Raw genomic sequence first — 17,888 nt, 5'->3', positions numbered from 1 at the left:
AGATTGACAAAGATCCTTTCTGAAGAGATTGAAGGCGAGATCGCAATTGGTGAATGTGTGCATGAACACCAAATCGTTGCTCTAATTTGATCTACAGATCTCGAGATGATGAAACCCCAACAGTAAACGGAATAACTTCTTTAGAAAGCATAGAATTTAACCAAAATAAGGAGATTTTGATCTTTTTCATAGCAAAGTTCAAAGGCCGAATTGATTGAACAATCTGGAAGCAGAGGAGAAGGACACGATTTTGTGTCATCAATGACACCAATGACTTTGTAACGGCGAAGAATTGGAGCAAAGAACGCACACCATGGAAGATAATTGGACCGTTTCATCTTGATCGGAACCATGCTTCCAATATTCTGAATCATAAGAGAAGTATATCAATTTGAGAAGTTAAGGTTTGATGAAGATGAAATTGGGGCCTGATTTAGCATCAACTCGTGAGAGGATTCCAACGAAGAAGCCATAGATACACACAATACAGCTTCGCAAGATCACAAATCAAAGAAAAAGAGAGGAATTGTCTTTGAGAATGGAAGAACACGAGCGGAAATTGGACGGATTGAAATCGTCGGGATGCAAATGGCAAGTGATACCATATTGAGACTTACAGAGAAAGCTTATAAAGGAAGAAAAGTTTTAACTGTAATCCTTGTATTTCTCATTGAACAGTAATTAGTTTTACACTATTTATTGAGTTAACAGAACTCACACTTACATATTTACCCTTAGTAATACTAATAATTATATAGTCAAGTATAACAACTATACAGAAGAGAAAAGAACATTACACCTATATTTGATTACTCTTTAATAATATTGTTCTTCTTACATATAAAATGGACCACACTTTGTACGTACAAATTAATCTTCTTGAAACCACCCTAATTAATAAAAAAAAAATAGGGAAAATTAGAATGCCCTATATCTTCTCTATAGTTGTTAGATTAAACATTCATCCATTTTAAAGATTTGATTAAGGCGCTTTGATCAATTGCCACGTCAATAATTTTTTATTTATTTAATTTCCATGTCATTAATTTAAATGCATTTATATAGAGGCCTAAGGTAGCTTAGCAACTAATTGCATATAATATATGAATTTAATTTCGTCAATCCCCTTCTACGCATTAAATGACATTTTTTAAATAAAATAAAATAAAAACTTAATTGTCACATCCCGACCCGAGCCCTCACCACATCCCGGGCTCGACTCCACTGTAGCACGATATTGCCTGCTTTGGGCCCCGACCACGCCCTCACGGTTTTGTTTCTGGGAACTCACACGAGAACTTCCCAGTGGGTCACCCATCGTGGGATTGCTCTTGCGCGAACTCACTTAACTTCAGAGTTTCGATGAATTCCGTAGCCAGTGAGCTCCCAAAAGGCCTTGTGCTAGGTAGAGATGGGAATATACATATAAGGCTTACAAGATCCACTCCCCTGGGCGATGTGAGATGGTACAATCCACCCCCCTTAGGGGCCCAACGTCCTCATAGGCACATTTCCGGCCAGTGATTGGCTTTGATGCCAAATTGGCACATCCCGGCTCAGGCCCCCACCACATCTCGGGCTCAACTCCACCGTAGCACGATATTGTCTACTTTGAGCCCCGACCACACCCTCATGATTTTGTTTCTAGGAACTCACATGAGAACTTCCCAATGGGTCACCCATCCTGAGATTGCTCTCGCGCGAACTTGCTTAACTTCGGAGTTCCGATGAACTCCGAAGCCAGTGATCTCCTAAAAGGCCTCGTGCTAGATAGAGATGAGAATATACATATAAGGTTTACAGGATCCACTCCTATGGGCAATGTGGGATGTTACATTAATTAACTAATTCATCATTACCTTATTATCAGTATTTAAAAAAAAAAATCTCTTTCTATTAAAAATGTCTCAATAAAAAGTCTTCAATACATATTTTTTCATGTATAGATATATAAAAAATATACTTAAAACTTATGGTATATTTGTGAACAAAAGTAATCGACTTTTGGTACGTTTAGATTTCAAATGTACCGAGAAACCAAATGTACCAAAAATTCAAATGTACCATAAAACCAAATGTACCCATTGTTATGTAACCCTTTTGGTACATTTAAATTTCAAATGTACAGAGAAACCGAATGTACCAAAATTTCAAATGTACCATAAAACCAAATGTGCCCATTGTCAGGTAACCCTTTTGGTACGTTGAGATTTCAAATGTACCAAAAGACCAAATGAACAAAAAATCACAAATGTACAACAAAACCAAATGTCTTTATCAAATAACCCTTTTGGTATATTTACATTCCAAATGTACTGAGAAATACAAAAAATCAAATCCACTATAAAACTAAATGTGTCCATATTATAGGTAAATAAACATAGCTATATAATCAAACAAATCTTTATTATGTGTTGGGTCTTCTAAATAATAATCTGACAATTTTTTTTATAAATATTCTACTATATTCACAAAAAAAAAAAGAGTAAAATTATAACAAACAATAAAAAATGCATAAATATAGGGATAAGACGAAAAGAAAAAAAATGAAATGTCTAGAAAAAGTCGTGAAAAACTAAAATTCTAAACAAAATTGAACTTATGTGAAAAACTGAAATTAATAACCAAAATTTTAGGAAAATGTTTGATCAAATTTTCAAAAGGAGTGTATGTTTAGTTTAAAAATTTTAAAAATGAGGCGGATATATCAAAACGCCCCTTAATAAAAACCAGAGAGATTCTAGAAGCAAAATACAAAGTGGTTTGGTAGCGGTGAGAGTGTTATGACCGGTGAGAGTCTTATGACTGGTAAGAGATCACTCCACGAGCCATGAGGTAGTTGTAGCGGCCCCAATCCTAAATATACATATTCACCGTTTAAATCTCTATATATCCCCAATCCTAAATATACATATTTACCCTTTAAATCTCTATATATACATCTCACCCTACCCTCACCAAGATAAACACAAAACATATATATTTCCTTTGAGCCAATACCAAATAAACAGAGCCAAACAAATTCAACACCAAAATATGGCTCCTCCTGCTGCTACGCTCACATCCATTGCGCATGAGAAAACCCTACAACAAAAATTTGTCCGAGACGAAGACGAGCGTCCAAAGGTTGCCTACAACGAATTCAGCAACGAAATTCCGATCATCTCGCTTGCCGGGATCGATGAGGTTGAAGGCCGCCGGGCCGAGATTTGCAAGAAGATTGTGGAAGCTTGTGAGGACTGGGGTATTTTCCAGATTGTTGATCATGGAGTTGATGCCGAGCTCGTATCGGAAATGACCGGTCTCGCTAGAGAGTTCTTTGCTTTGCCATCGGAGGAGAAGCTCCGCTTCGACATGTCCGGTGGCAAAAAGGGTGGATTCATCGTGTCCAGTCATTTACAGGTGATTACAACGCTGTACATAGGAATTCGAAATATCAGGATCTTTGTACACCAAAATAAAATTTGTTAGCTTATTGTTATTTTAAAAAATAAATTGTTAGAACGCATTAACTCGTTATTAGTTTAGTAATACTAGAAATTGAAGTACTACTGACTTATGTCCTAACACATGACATAATTGGATTGTAAATTTAGGGAGAAGCTGTGCAAGATTGGCGTGAAATTGTGACCTACTTTTCATACCCGATTCGCCACCGGGACTTCTCGAGGTGGCCGGACAAGCCGGAGGCATGGAGGGAGGTGACGAAGAAGTATAGCGACGAGCTGATGGGGCTGGCTTGCAAGCTCTTGGGGGTTTTATCAGAAGCCATGGGGTTGGATACAGAGGCATTGACAAAGGCATGTGTGGACATGGACCAAAAAGTGGTGGTGAATTTCTATCCGAAGTGCCCTCAGCCCGACCTAACTCTTGGCCTCAAGCGCCACACGGACCCGGGCACAATTACCCTTTTGCTTCAAGACCAAGTTGGTGGCCTTCAGGCTACTAGGGATGATGGGAAGACATGGATCACCGTTCAACCAGTGGAAGGAGCTTTTGTGGTCAATCTCGGAGATCATGGTCATGTGAGTAAATACTAAACAATCTTATCATTTTTTAGCAAACGATAGATTTTGTTAAATTAAATGTTAGATTAGCCACCGACGAAGTTTAAACAATCTTATAATTAAACTTGCAGTTTACAAACATTTTTTAACTCAAACAATAGCGGTTTTATTAGAACATTACAAAGTGCATAAATAAAATAAAATTTACAAATATTTCTTAACGAACTTTAACGAAAAGCTCCTAGTACTATTCACTTAATGAAAAATCATATTTTTACACTAAAAAGTCAATCCTGGTACTATTCACTTTACCCTTTATTTTGTCCTTATTCAAACATTTTTTTATTAGTTTTTCTTATTTCTTAGCATGGTAATGGTTTAAAAGTCGTACAGAAATGGAAGTAAATTATGATTACATTTTTATCACAATATAGAGGGCTTCATGTGTCATAAAAAATTCAATAAAAATGGATATGCTTGTGATGATGATGGTGGGTAATTAAACGCCATTGTTTTTATGTGATGAGCTGTACTACATAACAATGCATATTTTATAAAAACACCGCATATTTAATACAATTGCGTGTGCTGTTGGCAATTGACATTGGAGAATAGGAAAATGGCTGCATAGAGTTTGTGATGTTATGGTCAGTTGCTTACATTTATTTGTGTGACCGTTGTTGAGAGTGAGATTCCTGATGCATCAAGAGTCAGGATTTACTTACATGCGCATGAACGCAACACTAAGGTTTACCGGTTTAGCATAAAACGAAAAATAAAATCATGGGCTTGAGTCAATTGAACTGATTGAATTATTGTGCATAATTGTTTGGGCAGTTTCTGAGCAATGGGAGGTTCAAGAATGCTGATCACCAAGCAGTGGTGAACTCAAACAGCAGCAGGCTGTCCATAGCCACATTCCAGAACCCAGCTCAAGATGCAATAGTGTATCCACTCAGTGTGAGGGAGGGAGAGAAGCCGATTCTCGAGGCGCCGATCACCTACACCGAGATGTACAAGAAGAAGATGAGCAAGGATCTTGAGGTTGCCAGGCTGAAAAAGCTGGCCAAGGAACAGCAACTGCAGGACTTGGAGAAAGACAAAGTGGAGATAAAGCCAGCGAATGACATATTTGCTTAAGACTTCTCCCCAGCCAAATTAAAAGCTCTTTGTGAAACTATAGCTACGTGTAACTTTGCCTTTCCACTTCTTGTACTCGTAAACTTCACTTTCGTGTGCCATAATGTGTTGGTAGGGCATTTGCCCCCCGGGATGGTTATCTGCCATAAATTGATGATAAATTAATAATCTGTTTATATCAGTGAGCTAACTACATGATTCCCCATATAACTAATTTTTCACTCATGTCGTTTATAAAGCTTCGTTTTGATGATATTTGACCATCCATTACTGCTATTGTTCACTCAATTAATTGGCAGCTCCTTGAAATTGATTCACTTAGCAAGGGAAACATGAAAACCTATGTGGAAGAACTTTGTATTCTTTGCGCAATTGGTTTGTCTTATCGTCTTACCAAGTTGTCTCGTGTTACTGAAGTTTTATGGAAACCACCTTGCATGTTGTAATTCATGCGGTAAACTTAGCTTGGGAGAGGGGTTGGCGTTCCCTTTGAATTAAGTGTGATTCATCTTGAGTTGTTCTTTTCATTTATGCTTCTCATAATAGTGTTCCCTGGTGTTTGAGGGAATGTTGGTTGAATTGTCGAACGTTGCTTTCTTCTATGTGCATACGAGTTACAAATATTTTTCAGGAAGGAAATCAGGTGGCTGATTGTTCGGCAAATTTTGGAGTGAACCATCATGGAGTTTATTGGTGGGACTATTGTCCTCCTTGTGCTATTGCCACATATCATCATAATCTTTCTCTTCGCCTCAATTTTCAATTTTGTTATGATGGGTTTTACCTTTTATTTGTAACTAGATTTTCTTATTTCAAGTAGTTTTCTACTTCTTGTTAGGGTTTGGCTTCAAAAAATTGTTTTTAGTAGGTATTGGCCTAGTCCACCTACTTGTATTTCATATTATTAAGAAAATCTAGTAGAGAGGGGACGGGCGAGGGGTTTCTAGGTGCAATGGGCGAAGAGCTAATCTCACCTAATCTGTCTCTACAAAATAAAAATAAAAAAGAATACCACTAGACCATAGTACTAAGTGTCACCTACTACCGTTAACAACTCATGCAAATAGTATTCAATTAAGCACCAATTTTTTTGGCCTATATTATGACATAGTAGGACAGCCAATGTGGTTTGCACATCACATATAGAGAAGTGGAAGGAGAGTGCCAACGAGTCTAGGTCCCTTCGTTGATGAGCCAAAATGTCAAAACAGGAGCAATCTTGATGGATGGAAATTGGAATAATGGAAAATGGGTTCCTCACATTTAGGGTAATTTCAAATTTTATTCATCCCTTATCTTGCTTTCCAAACTAAACCAACATGATGAAATTGAGGTTCCACCATAAAACCAAATGGCAATATGGGGAGTAGCCCAAGACCATATAAGCTCATAGCAAGGCATGTCCCACCTCACCGATGTGGGATAAACTTTTCCTTACATCATCAAATCTCAACACGCTCCCACACGTGTGGCCGACTTTCAAGCCTACACGTGGACAACAACTGGGTGATGCATGAGCACGTGTGGCCCTTGGGCTTTCACATGAGGGACAACATGCTCTAATACCATGATAAAATTGAGGTTCCACCATAAAACCAATTGACAATATGGGAAGTAGCCCAAGACCATATAATGTTGGCATGAGAAAATAATAATACAATAGGAATGTAATTGTGTTTCCGAGTTTGGGTATAACTCACCTTTTATGTCTTTAATATTCCTTGTAGTACAAGGATTGAGTATGTGTGTGTGTGTGTGTATGTTGCCTCCTATGAGAGAAGAATATAAAAAGAAATATATTGAAACCATAAAATTAGTTTCATCTTGGCATCATAGCGGGTTTCATTCTATCTCTTCCTCTAAATCCTAAGTTCACCCACTATTGACTTCCATTGTTGGCTGTTATCAGCAACCTACAGCCAAAATTCAATTTTAAAGGTTTCGAAGCAAGAAACCTTTCACGTAATCCCAACCTAGAAAAAACATCGAGCAAATAACTGTGGTCTCGAAACAAGAGACTCACGGCAGAAAGAAAAAAGCAACAACTTATAACCAAACTATAAACCTTGTTGTGCCAATGGCTAACCATCAAGTTGCCATTTCCATCGGTGCTGCTCATGTGTCAACCAAATATGGGCTGGCTTCGGTGAAAAATAACCAGTGCCAACAATCTGTCCAGCGAGTACATGTTGGGCTGGGGGACTATATGGCCCAAAATCCAATTAGGCAGCCAATAAATGGCGCTGACTTCAACAACAGAATGGCCGCTAGCTTGCTGAGCCCACCAGTGAAAGACCATCAGAAAATAAACCGAAACCCAGTCAATATTGGCCCACAACTATCTCTTTTAAATTTGATTTCTTCCCAATAGCAATCCGACGATCCAGGTAACATAGGAACAACCTTAATAGTATCTGTTGATCTCGATACATGTTGGACCATTGATTTCGGAACCACTGATCATGTGACTTATGATCGTACTTTATTTAACTCTACAACACCATCACCCCGGGATAGTATTGTCATTGCTAATGGAGATGTTGCCCCAGTTACAGGAACAAGCTTGATAGCACTCACTCATACTCTCTCATTATATAACTGCTTTCTTGTTCCCACACTCTCAAGCCATTTGTTATCAGTGGGATAGGTTACCGAGCAATTAAACAGTGTTGTGCAAATGTTTCCGTCTTTCTCTTTACTTCAGGATATTCAAACTCAGGAAATCATTCGGCATGGTACTAAGAGGATAGGGTTGTATTATGTTGATGATGTTGCACAGGGCCGTGTTCATCAAGTTCAAGGTCTTGACAATGGAAAATTAAAGTCTATTCAGTTGTGGCATCGTCAGCTAGTTCATGCCTCCTTTGGTAATTTGCAAAAATTACTTCCATCATTATTTAATAATATTCCAGAGTCCTCATTAAAATGTGATGTTTGCACATTAGCTAAAAGTTATCGAGCTTCTTATTCTCCAAGTTTGCATAAAAGAACAATTACGTTTGAGTTAATTCATTCTTATGTGTGGGGGCCATCTGCAGTTACTACTCAGCGTGGTGTGCATTGGTTTGTAACATTTGTTGATGATTGCATTAGGATGACTTGGTTGTACCTTATGAAAAATAAAAGTGATGTGGATGACATCTTCAAAGCATTTTATCACATGGTCTATACTCAATATTCACTCTTTGTTAAAGTGTTTCGGATAGACAATGGTGGTGAGTATCTTAATCAGGATCTTTCTCAGTTTTTTTACGAAAAAGGGCATTTTTCATGAAACTACGTGTCATCAAACCCCACAACCAAATAAAGTTGCCAAACGAAAAAATCAACAGATCCTTGAGATTACTCGTGCCCTTCTTATTGGTAGCTGTGCACCCAACACATATTGGGCTAATGCAATCACTTATGCTATTTATATCATGAACTGAATGTCATCTCGTGTTCTCTCTTTTAGAACTTCTTTAGCTGTGCTTGCTGATCATGTTTTGCTCCCTTCCATTATTTATCTCGAATTCCAGGTTTTTGGTTGTGTGGCATATGTTCATCTTCACAAAAATCAAAGAAGCAAGCTTGATCCATGTGTAGTGCGATGTGTGTCCTTTGGCTTTAATCCTCAACAAAAAGGCTATAGATGTTATCATCCATCCACTCAACACATGTACGTCACCATGGATGTTACCTTCTCTGAAGAAGAATTATTTTTTTTCCTCCTAGCCATACTCCTCAAAAGGAGACAACCTCAGGTGAAGATTATGGTTGGTTCGATATTATGCCTATTATTTCTGTAAATAGCTCAAATAGGCCTTTAGACCAAATCGGCATAGATGTTACTAACCAAACTAGCCCAGATAAAGCTAATTATGACTGCCCTGATCGACATGTTGACCATGGCAGAGGGAATGGGCCAGGACCGTGTGATGCTTACCCAAGTAAGCCGCATGTTGTAACCAATAAGAATAATGACGGGTCGCATGCTGACAATGCTATCTGCAACCCAAATTATGACGTTGTTGCTGTTGTTTGTCCATCTGCAACTACCAACCCAAGTGGGCCAAATAGAAATTGTGGTGTTGGTCCGAGTGGGCCTTCAAGGGTGATAACTGCCCCAAATTCGAGTAATAGTTCCATTGAGTTAAAAGACAATAACGACCTCCCTCATACTCCAACGAATATTCCCAAGGTAAGTACTCTCTCGAAAATTATTTAACCATCTTATATGTTGTCTCATCGACAAAATCAAGGTAAACCACCAGACGGGTACTCTCCAGAAGGAAATGTGTGGTATTCTATTTCAAACTATGTCTCTATTAATCGACTTTCATCGAAATACTGTGCATTTGTTCAGCAAATGGAAACCACCAAAATACCCACCAGAGTGGAGGAAGCTTTGGAAGATTTGAAATGGACAAAAGCAATGCAAGTTGAAATGGAAGCACTACAAAAGAATAATACATGGAGTGTGGTCCCACTTCCCAATTGAAAGAAATCAGTAGGGTGCAAGTGGGTGTTCACTATTAAACATAAGGTAGATGGAACAATTGATAGATAAAAGGCAAGGCTAGTGGCCAAATGTCTTACCCAAACCTTTGGGTTGATTATCAGGAGACTTTTGCTCCTGTTGCAAATATGAATACCATTAGAGTTTTATTATCTCTTGCTGCGAACCATGATTGGCCTCTGAGATAGTTTGATGTTAAAAATGCTTTTTTACATGGTGATTTAAAGGAAGAGTTGTACATGGATATTTCACCAGGTTATAGAGCTGCGAACTCCAGTGGGAAAGTGTGTAGACTTCGAAAGACACTGTATGGCCCTAAACAGTCACCGATAGCGTGGTTTGGGCGATTTACCCAAACGATGAAGAAGTATGGGTATCGACAAAGAAGCGTAGACCATACATTGTTCATCAAACGCAAGGATGGCAAGGTAACTCTGGTTATCATATATGTAGATGATATGATTGTCACAGGTGATGATACAATGGAAATTGAACGTCTGCAAGGGCATTTGTCTTCTGAGTTTGAGATGAAAGATCTTGGAGGACTTAAATACTTCTTGGGAATTGAAATGGCTAAGTCTCAGGAAGGAATATACTTATCTAAGAGAAAGTATGTATTGGATCTTTTGCCTGAAACTGGTATGTTATGGTGTAAACTAGTGGATACACCTATTGTATAGAATCATCATATAGCAATTTATCAAGATCAAGTCCCAGTGAATAGGGAAAGGTATCAAAGATTGGCAGGGCGGTTGATTTATTTGTTGCTTACAAAGGCCAGATATTGCTTACGTAGTAAGTGTGGTTAGTCAATTTATGCATGCTCCTAGTGAAGATCATATGGAAACAGTAATGTGGATTCTAAATTACTTAAAATGAGCTCCAGGAAAAGGGTTGATGTATAGAAAGCATGGGCATATGGAGGTGAAAGGGTATATAGACGCAAATTGGGTTGGAAATGTCTACATCGGGATACTTCACATTTGTAGCTAGTAATCTTGTGACATAGAGAAGTAAGAAGCAAAATGTGGTGGCAAGGTCTTCGGCCGAGGCTGAGTACAAAGGAATGACACATGGTATTTGTGAGCTTCTACGGCTTTAGATTCTACTCACTGAGATAGAGTTTAAACCAAAAGGTTCTATGATGTTGTACTGTGATAATCAAGTAGCACGAGAAATAGCTAACAATGCGGTGCAGCATGATAGGACCAAACATGTTGCGGTGGATAAACATTTTATCAAAGAAAAGTTGGATGTTAAGTTGGTTGACATTTCGTTCATGAAGACAGAAGAACAGTTGGCAGATATTCTAACTCATGCAATTTCTGCAATAAGGTTTCAAGACTCACTTGACAAGTTGGGCCTAGGTGATATCTGTGCACCAACTTGAGGGGGAGTGTTGGCGTGAGTCATCAATAATACAATAGGAATGTAATTGTGTTTCCTAGTTTGGGTATAACTCTCCTTTTATGTCTTTAATATTCCTTGCAGTACAAGGATTGAGTATGTATGTATGTATGTATGTATGTATGTGTTGCCTCCTATGAGAGAAGAATATAAAAAGAAATACATTGAAACCCTAAAATTAATTTCATCTTATAAGCTCATAGCAAGACATGTCCCTCACTGATGTGGGACAAACTTTTACTCACATCATCAAATCTCAACACAACAAGCCCATATTCAGATTAAATAACCTTGATCAAATTTAGGGACTCGGATATTGTACATGAATTTATTTAATATAATTTACCATCTAATAATTAGATATTCAAACTAATGATGAATGAGATGAATGTGTTAAATAAATGCATATGCATATGTGTACCCTAGTCAAATTTTTAATGTAAAATGCTTTATCATTGCGCTCGAGCTTATTTATTCGAATCTCCACCACCAATATCTGTTGTATAAAGAAGGAGCAATAACCACCAAAAAACCATCAAACTAACTCTAAAGTGTAGAAAGTTTCCAAACAAAAAAAAAAAAAAAAAACTCTAAAGTGTAGAAAATTTGATGAAGTGGTACTGTTGATGTAGCAAAGTTGAGTCAAGATTACGCAGCCCAATCCCAGTCTTGCTGGGCTTAGGAGCTTAATTATGGATTGGACAGGAAATTCACAAAACGTAAAAGCAGAGAGAGAGAGAGAGAGAGAGAGAAGTAAAAAGTGTTTGGGACCTTTGTGAGTTTCTTGACAAGACTTGAAGGCTGTTAAATCTTGTTATCGAAGGTCTTTTAAAAAAGTTGCTGCAATGAAATTTACCTTTTCGACTAAAAGAAAAAAGTCTTTAAAAAGTGACGAGCTAAAACCTTTTTTTTGCGACCATAGAGCAGCACTAATTGTTGTTTAAAGTTTGAACACATGCTAAATTTATGAAGCACACATAACACGTCATAACTCAATCTCTCTCTCTCTCCCTCTCTCTCTCACAGATATTTGATCACAACCAAATTTTTAAGAAACAGCCTCAGTTTTTTTTAGTGTAAGTACGATACTCATATATTAAGAAGGAATACGTACAGACTATTGAGAATAGAATGCTAACAGTAAGTCTCCATAAAAATCTTGTTTGGGATTTCAACACAAACGAAGAGAAAAAAAGCTTCCCGCACCAACCATTTATAAAGTTATGAGGAAAACCTAATTATTCTAAAGCTAAAAATGGTATCTAAGAATAGGATTCGGCAAGTGTGCGAGAGCTTTCACTTTTTATGTTATTTTTAGAGTGTTGATATCTACACATTTATTTTCACTTTTTATACTCTTGTTAATTGATATCATTTGATTATCTTTGATTCATTTGATTTAATAACATAAAATTGAAAGAAATGTGTTGAAAGTAAAAATAAGAGTGTAAATAGTAACACCGTCTTTTTAATATGAAATAATAGTGTTAAGAAAGTAAGGGAAATAAGATAAGGAATAGGATCTTATTGGATCCTATTTGTAGGGATTCAAATAATCAATCAATTGTGTTCATTCACCGTATATCGTATTGTTAGAAATTATTTTAATTTTTTTATTTAAAATTAAATATAAATAATATTTAACGAAAATTAGTCGTACAATGTATAATGAACATACAAAATTAATTGATAGAATCTGAAAAAATCCTCTTCCAAAAGATACGTGGTAGAGCACAATCTTGGATGAAGCCGCTCACTACACAGACGGTCTTACCAACCTCACAAAAATTATCTTGCTCTAACTTATATTTTATATCTTTAATTGGCATCATGATGATTCCACTTTTATACGAAACTTAAACTATCCGAGAACCCTATCGAGGTTGGTGACTTTGCGTATAGAATCATATACACAGGTGTCATGCTCCAAGCTCCCTTCCCAAATCAAACTCAAAAACTATCGGATAAGGTTTGTTTGTCTCCTCATTTTCGGTGTCTTCATTTGCCCTCCTGTTTATATGGTCACAGTTAAATCATATCAACATTTTATATTACTATTCATTTTTGTCTCATTATCTCTATGAAAAAAATAATATAAAATATTGACGTTGCTTAATCGTGATCACACAAAACTGGAGAGCACGGGAGGGCAGACAATCCTTGTCCCTTCCGGTGCCCTCCTGTTTTTTGTGGTCAAGGTTAAGCCACGTCAACATTTTATATTATTTTTTATAGAGATAATAAAACAAAAATGAATAATAATATAAAATATTAACGTAGCTTAACTATAATCATACAAACAAAAGGGCACGGGAGGGCACCGAAAGTGAAAGTGCAGACAATCCTTGTCCAAAGCTGTCACATGTTTATAATGTGTGTGCGAGTATAGCATGATGAGACGAAATTACAGTAGTTCTAGATGAAAGGAGAATACGAGTATTAAAAAAAAAAAAGGGATTTTTTGAGAATCTAAAATCTAAAAATCCCTTTTGTCTATTTGCAGCATAATCGGAACACTACTACTTTATTTGAACAAACAGAATGGGCATTTGATTCTGAAGAGAGTATTTTTGCCTATCATCATAATTATGTTGTATGTTTACTACACGCTTAATTATTTATTATATATTCTTTCACTTAATTCTATTTAACTTTCACATCAAAGTTACATTTATAATTTTAAAAAATACTAACCAAAATTAAATTAAAAAACACGTGACAAATGATCAAGTGTGTAATGAACATCTATAAAAAATTTGCGGTTGTGAGCAGAATTACCCCCGCTTCTGGATAGCTATAATGGTAGATATGGAACAATCATAAGTCGGCAGGTCACCACCGGCACAACTGCATTGGTCTGTGTGTCCAGGTATACGAACAATGTTGGAGGTTTGTCCACCTCCAATAAAACGTGATTGGTTTCTCACCTTTATATTATTGTGAGTGTGAAAGCAACCAAATTGTGTTCATACTGGAAAAATAAATAAAAAATCTTAAATTCTTCAGTAAAACATGTTTCTGAAGTTTAGCTAACCATGATCACGAAATTTCATCTCATCACTTTGCAAGTGGTTTATATGTTTTTTGGAGTGAAATGATTTTTTTTTTTGCACTAAAATTTTTAAATGGCAAGAAGAGCAATTCAAACTCGAGTACAGAATGAAATTAATTATGATACCAAATTAACACACCTAATTCGGATATCTACGTGGCCACTGAAATCAAGATATGTTCGTAGACACATGAAAGGGGACGAAATTAAAACAAGTAAGTGATGTGTAACTGTACAAATAAATTAAAAACTGAAGTTAAAATAGGATTGAGAGTGCACATGTATGTCATGAACCTTTAATACATACATGAAAAGAAAAACAAAGCATCTAGTTATGTACAGTGGAAGTACACTAATGTAACATATCCGAAGATCAAGATTCTAAAATACGCTAGGCGCTAGTCAGTCAGCAGATTGGAACTTAGCACCTAGGCAACTAGGCGGGAGCCTAAGCGGATTAGGCAGATTTAAGTAAATTTATTATATATTGTGTAAGTAAGGAGAAGAACTTGTATGGGGCTTGGTTTGCCACTAGACTTCGCTGAATGGCACTACAATCCACTTAAAACTCGCCACGTGACAAGTCTTAAATATATTCTTTTATCATTCTTTTATATTTAAAATTTTTATAATTATTTTTTAACTAATTAATATATTGTATATATTAATGTTATGTTTCCTTTTTATTTCTTTCCCCCTATTTTTATTCTTCCCTAATCACCCCCCCCCCCAACACTTTGTTTTGCCATAGGTCTTAGGACTCCCTCCCCTTTCTTTTTTTCCCAGTTTCATTTCTTTCTTTCTTAAAAAAATAAAAAAATAAAAAAAAAAGTTATGCACCCACTCCAAGTTTATCATGGAAAGCAACCAAGAATCTGTAAGCTTCAGTGTCTGAATACACCACCATTCCAATTTTCCGATCTTCTTGAAAAGAAAATAACCCTAATACATCTATATATGTGGATTATTCATGTCACATGATCAAAACAACTATTGTATAAAGAAAGAAAAGAAACTTACATATTCTTAGTTGCTTTCCATGATAAAATTGGAGTGTGTGTAGAACTTTTTTTTTTTTTTTTTTTTAAAAGAAAGAAAGAAACGAAACTGGGAAAGAAAGAAAGGGGAGAGAGTACTGAAACCTAAGATCTACGACAAAACAAAGTGGGGGGGGGGGTGTGGGGTGGATTTGGGAAGAAAAATTATAGGGGAAAGAAATAAGAAAGGAAACATAACTTTTATATACATAATATATTAATTAGTTAAAAAAATAATTATAAAAATTTTAAATATAAAATAATGATAAAAGAATATATTTAAGACTTGCCACGCGGCGAGTTTTGAGTGGATTGTAGTGTCATTCAACGAAATCTAGTGGCAAGCCAAGTCCCACACAAGTTTTTCTCCTCCTTGCCTCCCCTCCCACGTTCTGTAGATTTTATTTATCATTATTTATAACATTCATGTCATTTATTGATTGAAATTCTCCGCATCACTTTTAATTAAGACTATTGGTTATTATCGGATTTAAAGGTTAAACAGAAGTGTAGTATATCAAATATAATAATAAATAATAAATTATGAAAGAAATATTTTGTTGCAATCAATAATCAATATAGTAATAAATAATAAGCAATATAATGATTCTAAATATATTAAAAAAAAACATAAAAACATCCACCATGGGCCGATGGCGTGGTGAATTTTCAAAAGGCGGTGTGGTCGTTTGAAGTAACCACTACAAGCATATCGCCTGGTGGTTTTGATATTCCATCACGGGATTAAAAACCGTTGTAGATTATTCATTTTTAACAACGGGCCAGAATCTAACCGTGGTGGATTGATGTTATCTACCACGAGCTACACTTGACCGTGGTAATTAAATAGTTTCTACCACGAGCTGTTGATGCCCGTGATGGAATTGACGTGGTAAATATGTTGTTATGTACCACCTAACAAGTTTCTTACATTTTATTGACAAAATAAAATGAAAATGAAAGTTATCCATTTTCTATCTAAGTGAGAGTCATGACCTAGGCATGTGCTTAGGCGGATTTAGATGGGCTAGGCGGATGCTTAGCCGCAGCGGGTCTAGGTGCACTTTCTTAATTTTCAAATGCGTAGGGCCTAATCGGGACGGTGACCAACAGCCTAGAGCCACGGTTTTTAGAACAGTGCCGAAGATGTTAATTATAGTTTACTAAGAATAGTCCATACTCTAATGAGGGAAGACTATGCCACCACACATCGATGTCAAGAAGTGTGAGTGAACAAAGCCTACTAAATCATGGAATGGTGCAAAACAAAAAAGTGTGAATGGACAAAAATAAAGATTTCTAAAAATCACTTGTCTTTTTTGAACATATTAACCCCTCATTGTAAAAACTGGTATAACTTTCAGAATCATGCAACATAATTCATATGAAAATAAAAAACAATAGTTGAAAAGTATTTAGTTCAACAAGCCGGGTAAATCTCAAAAATGCAGACACACGAGTCCGTGCAGAGAGACTCTAACATGAACATGCTCTGTGTTTATACAAGTTACACTCATATACCACAATCATGTGAAGTTCACGCCAAGTGCATCACACCTGAGTCCTAATTGCCTAATGAAAAACTTGTACACACTTGGGTCCTAATTGCCTAATGCAAAACTTGTACATGCTTGCACTAAAGATATCTATTCTAAGCGTAATTGCAGTGTGAAGCTCGTCTCGATCGTAGACTTGGTACTAACACAAGTGTAAGCATCGCAAATGAGCGAGTATACCAAATAAAAACTTGTCATGGCTAGTCTCTCGAATCTCATGTCACAGACCAAGTAATTGCACAAAACATTACATTTCTAAAAGTAATGCACAACCATAAATTCGTTCGATAGTTAGTTCACAAAGCTCATAAACCACATCATCAACACATAAAACATTTGCATTTCTAAAACAGGGCATGATACAAAATTTCATCTCATCACTTTGCAATTCGTTTATGTGTGTTTTGGAGTGAAATTTTCTTTTTCTCGATACAATGGATATTCCATACAAAATTTACTTAAACGGCAAGAAGATCAATTCAAATTCGAGTACAAAAAGAGAAGCACAATACTCTAATCAACTTTTTTTAAAGTAGAAAATTAAATGAAACACAAAATTCCCTTGGGCAACGAGTACAGCTGTTGAGAATGAATCTCATATTGATGGAAGAAGGAACTTTGCAATGGTTTATAAGTAAGTTGGGCTCTTATATTGACAATTGATTTTATGGTAAAACCTCAAAAAAAAAATTTATGGTATCAAAGCAAATTGTTCTGAGTGTGAAGTCCAACCATCATGCGTGTTCCACGCCACCTCGTTTGTGTTGTCCATGTATTAGGCTATAAAATTTGCCCCAGTTGAGGGGCGTGTTGAAAATGAATCCCACATTTATGAGAGAATGGACATTACAAAGTTGTATGAGTAAGTTGGGCTACTCTTCATATTGTCAAGTGGTTTTATAGTGAAGTCAACTTTCTTCAACATCAATTATCAAAGTGTAAGGAATTCCTTACACTACTAGGATAAAATTGAGCCAAATACAACATGAAGAAATAGAGTGCTCTATAACAGCTAATTTTTATTTAGGGGTGTGCTATCCACACACCCATTTTTACTTCTCACACACCCTTTTAATTTTCGACCGTCGTACCAAATAAATTGAAGAAGATCAAAAGATAAAAATTAATAAAAGATGTATAAATATCACTTCCCGTTATCTATGCTCTAATCAGCTAATTGGATGAAAATTA

The 17,888-nt window shown here is 36.3% G+C and overlaps 1 protein-coding gene across 1 annotated transcript; it reads left to right on the top strand.

Annotated features, from left to right (window-relative positions):
- The first annotated feature begins 2,950 nt into the window (after window positions 1–2,950).
- On the top strand, window positions 2,951–5,323 carry LOC137733899 (naringenin,2-oxoglutarate 3-dioxygenase-like). The gene is made up of 3 exons (XM_068473120.1): window positions 2,951–3,402; window positions 3,597–4,025; window positions 4,845–5,323. Exons 1-3 carry the CDS (start codon window positions 3,037–3,039, stop codon window positions 5,145–5,147), a joined length of 1,098 nt encoding a protein of 365 aa, XP_068329221.1. The 5' UTR covers window positions 2,951–3,036; the 3' UTR covers window positions 5,148–5,323.
- The last annotated feature ends 12,565 nt before the right edge of the window (window positions 5,324–17,888 follow it).

This window comes from Pyrus communis, chromosome 1, assembly GCF_963583255.1.
Source record: "Pyrus communis chromosome 1, drPyrComm1.1, whole genome shotgun sequence".
Taxonomy (NCBI): domain Eukaryota; kingdom Viridiplantae; phylum Streptophyta; class Magnoliopsida; order Rosales; family Rosaceae; genus Pyrus; species Pyrus communis.
The sequence above is the reverse complement of the archived record's forward strand: the minus strand, read 5'-3'. Positions and strand labels throughout refer to the sequence as shown.

What these genes read in the sequence shown, in the direction of transcription:
- LOC137733899 (XM_068473120.1), top strand. Translation starts at nt 3,037, where the DNA reads ATGGCTCCTCCTGCTGCTACGCTCACATCCATTGCGCATGAGAAAACC. An exon ending in TCGTGTCCAGTCATTTACAG is followed by an intron (nt 3,403 to 3,596) that starts GTGATTACAACG and finishes TTGTAAATTTAG; the next exon opens with GGAGAAGCTGTGCAAGATTG. An exon ending in ATCTCGGAGATCATGGTCAT is followed by an intron (nt 4,026 to 4,844) that starts GTGAGTAAATAC and finishes TTGTTTGGGCAG; the next exon opens with TTTCTGAGCAATGGGAGGTT.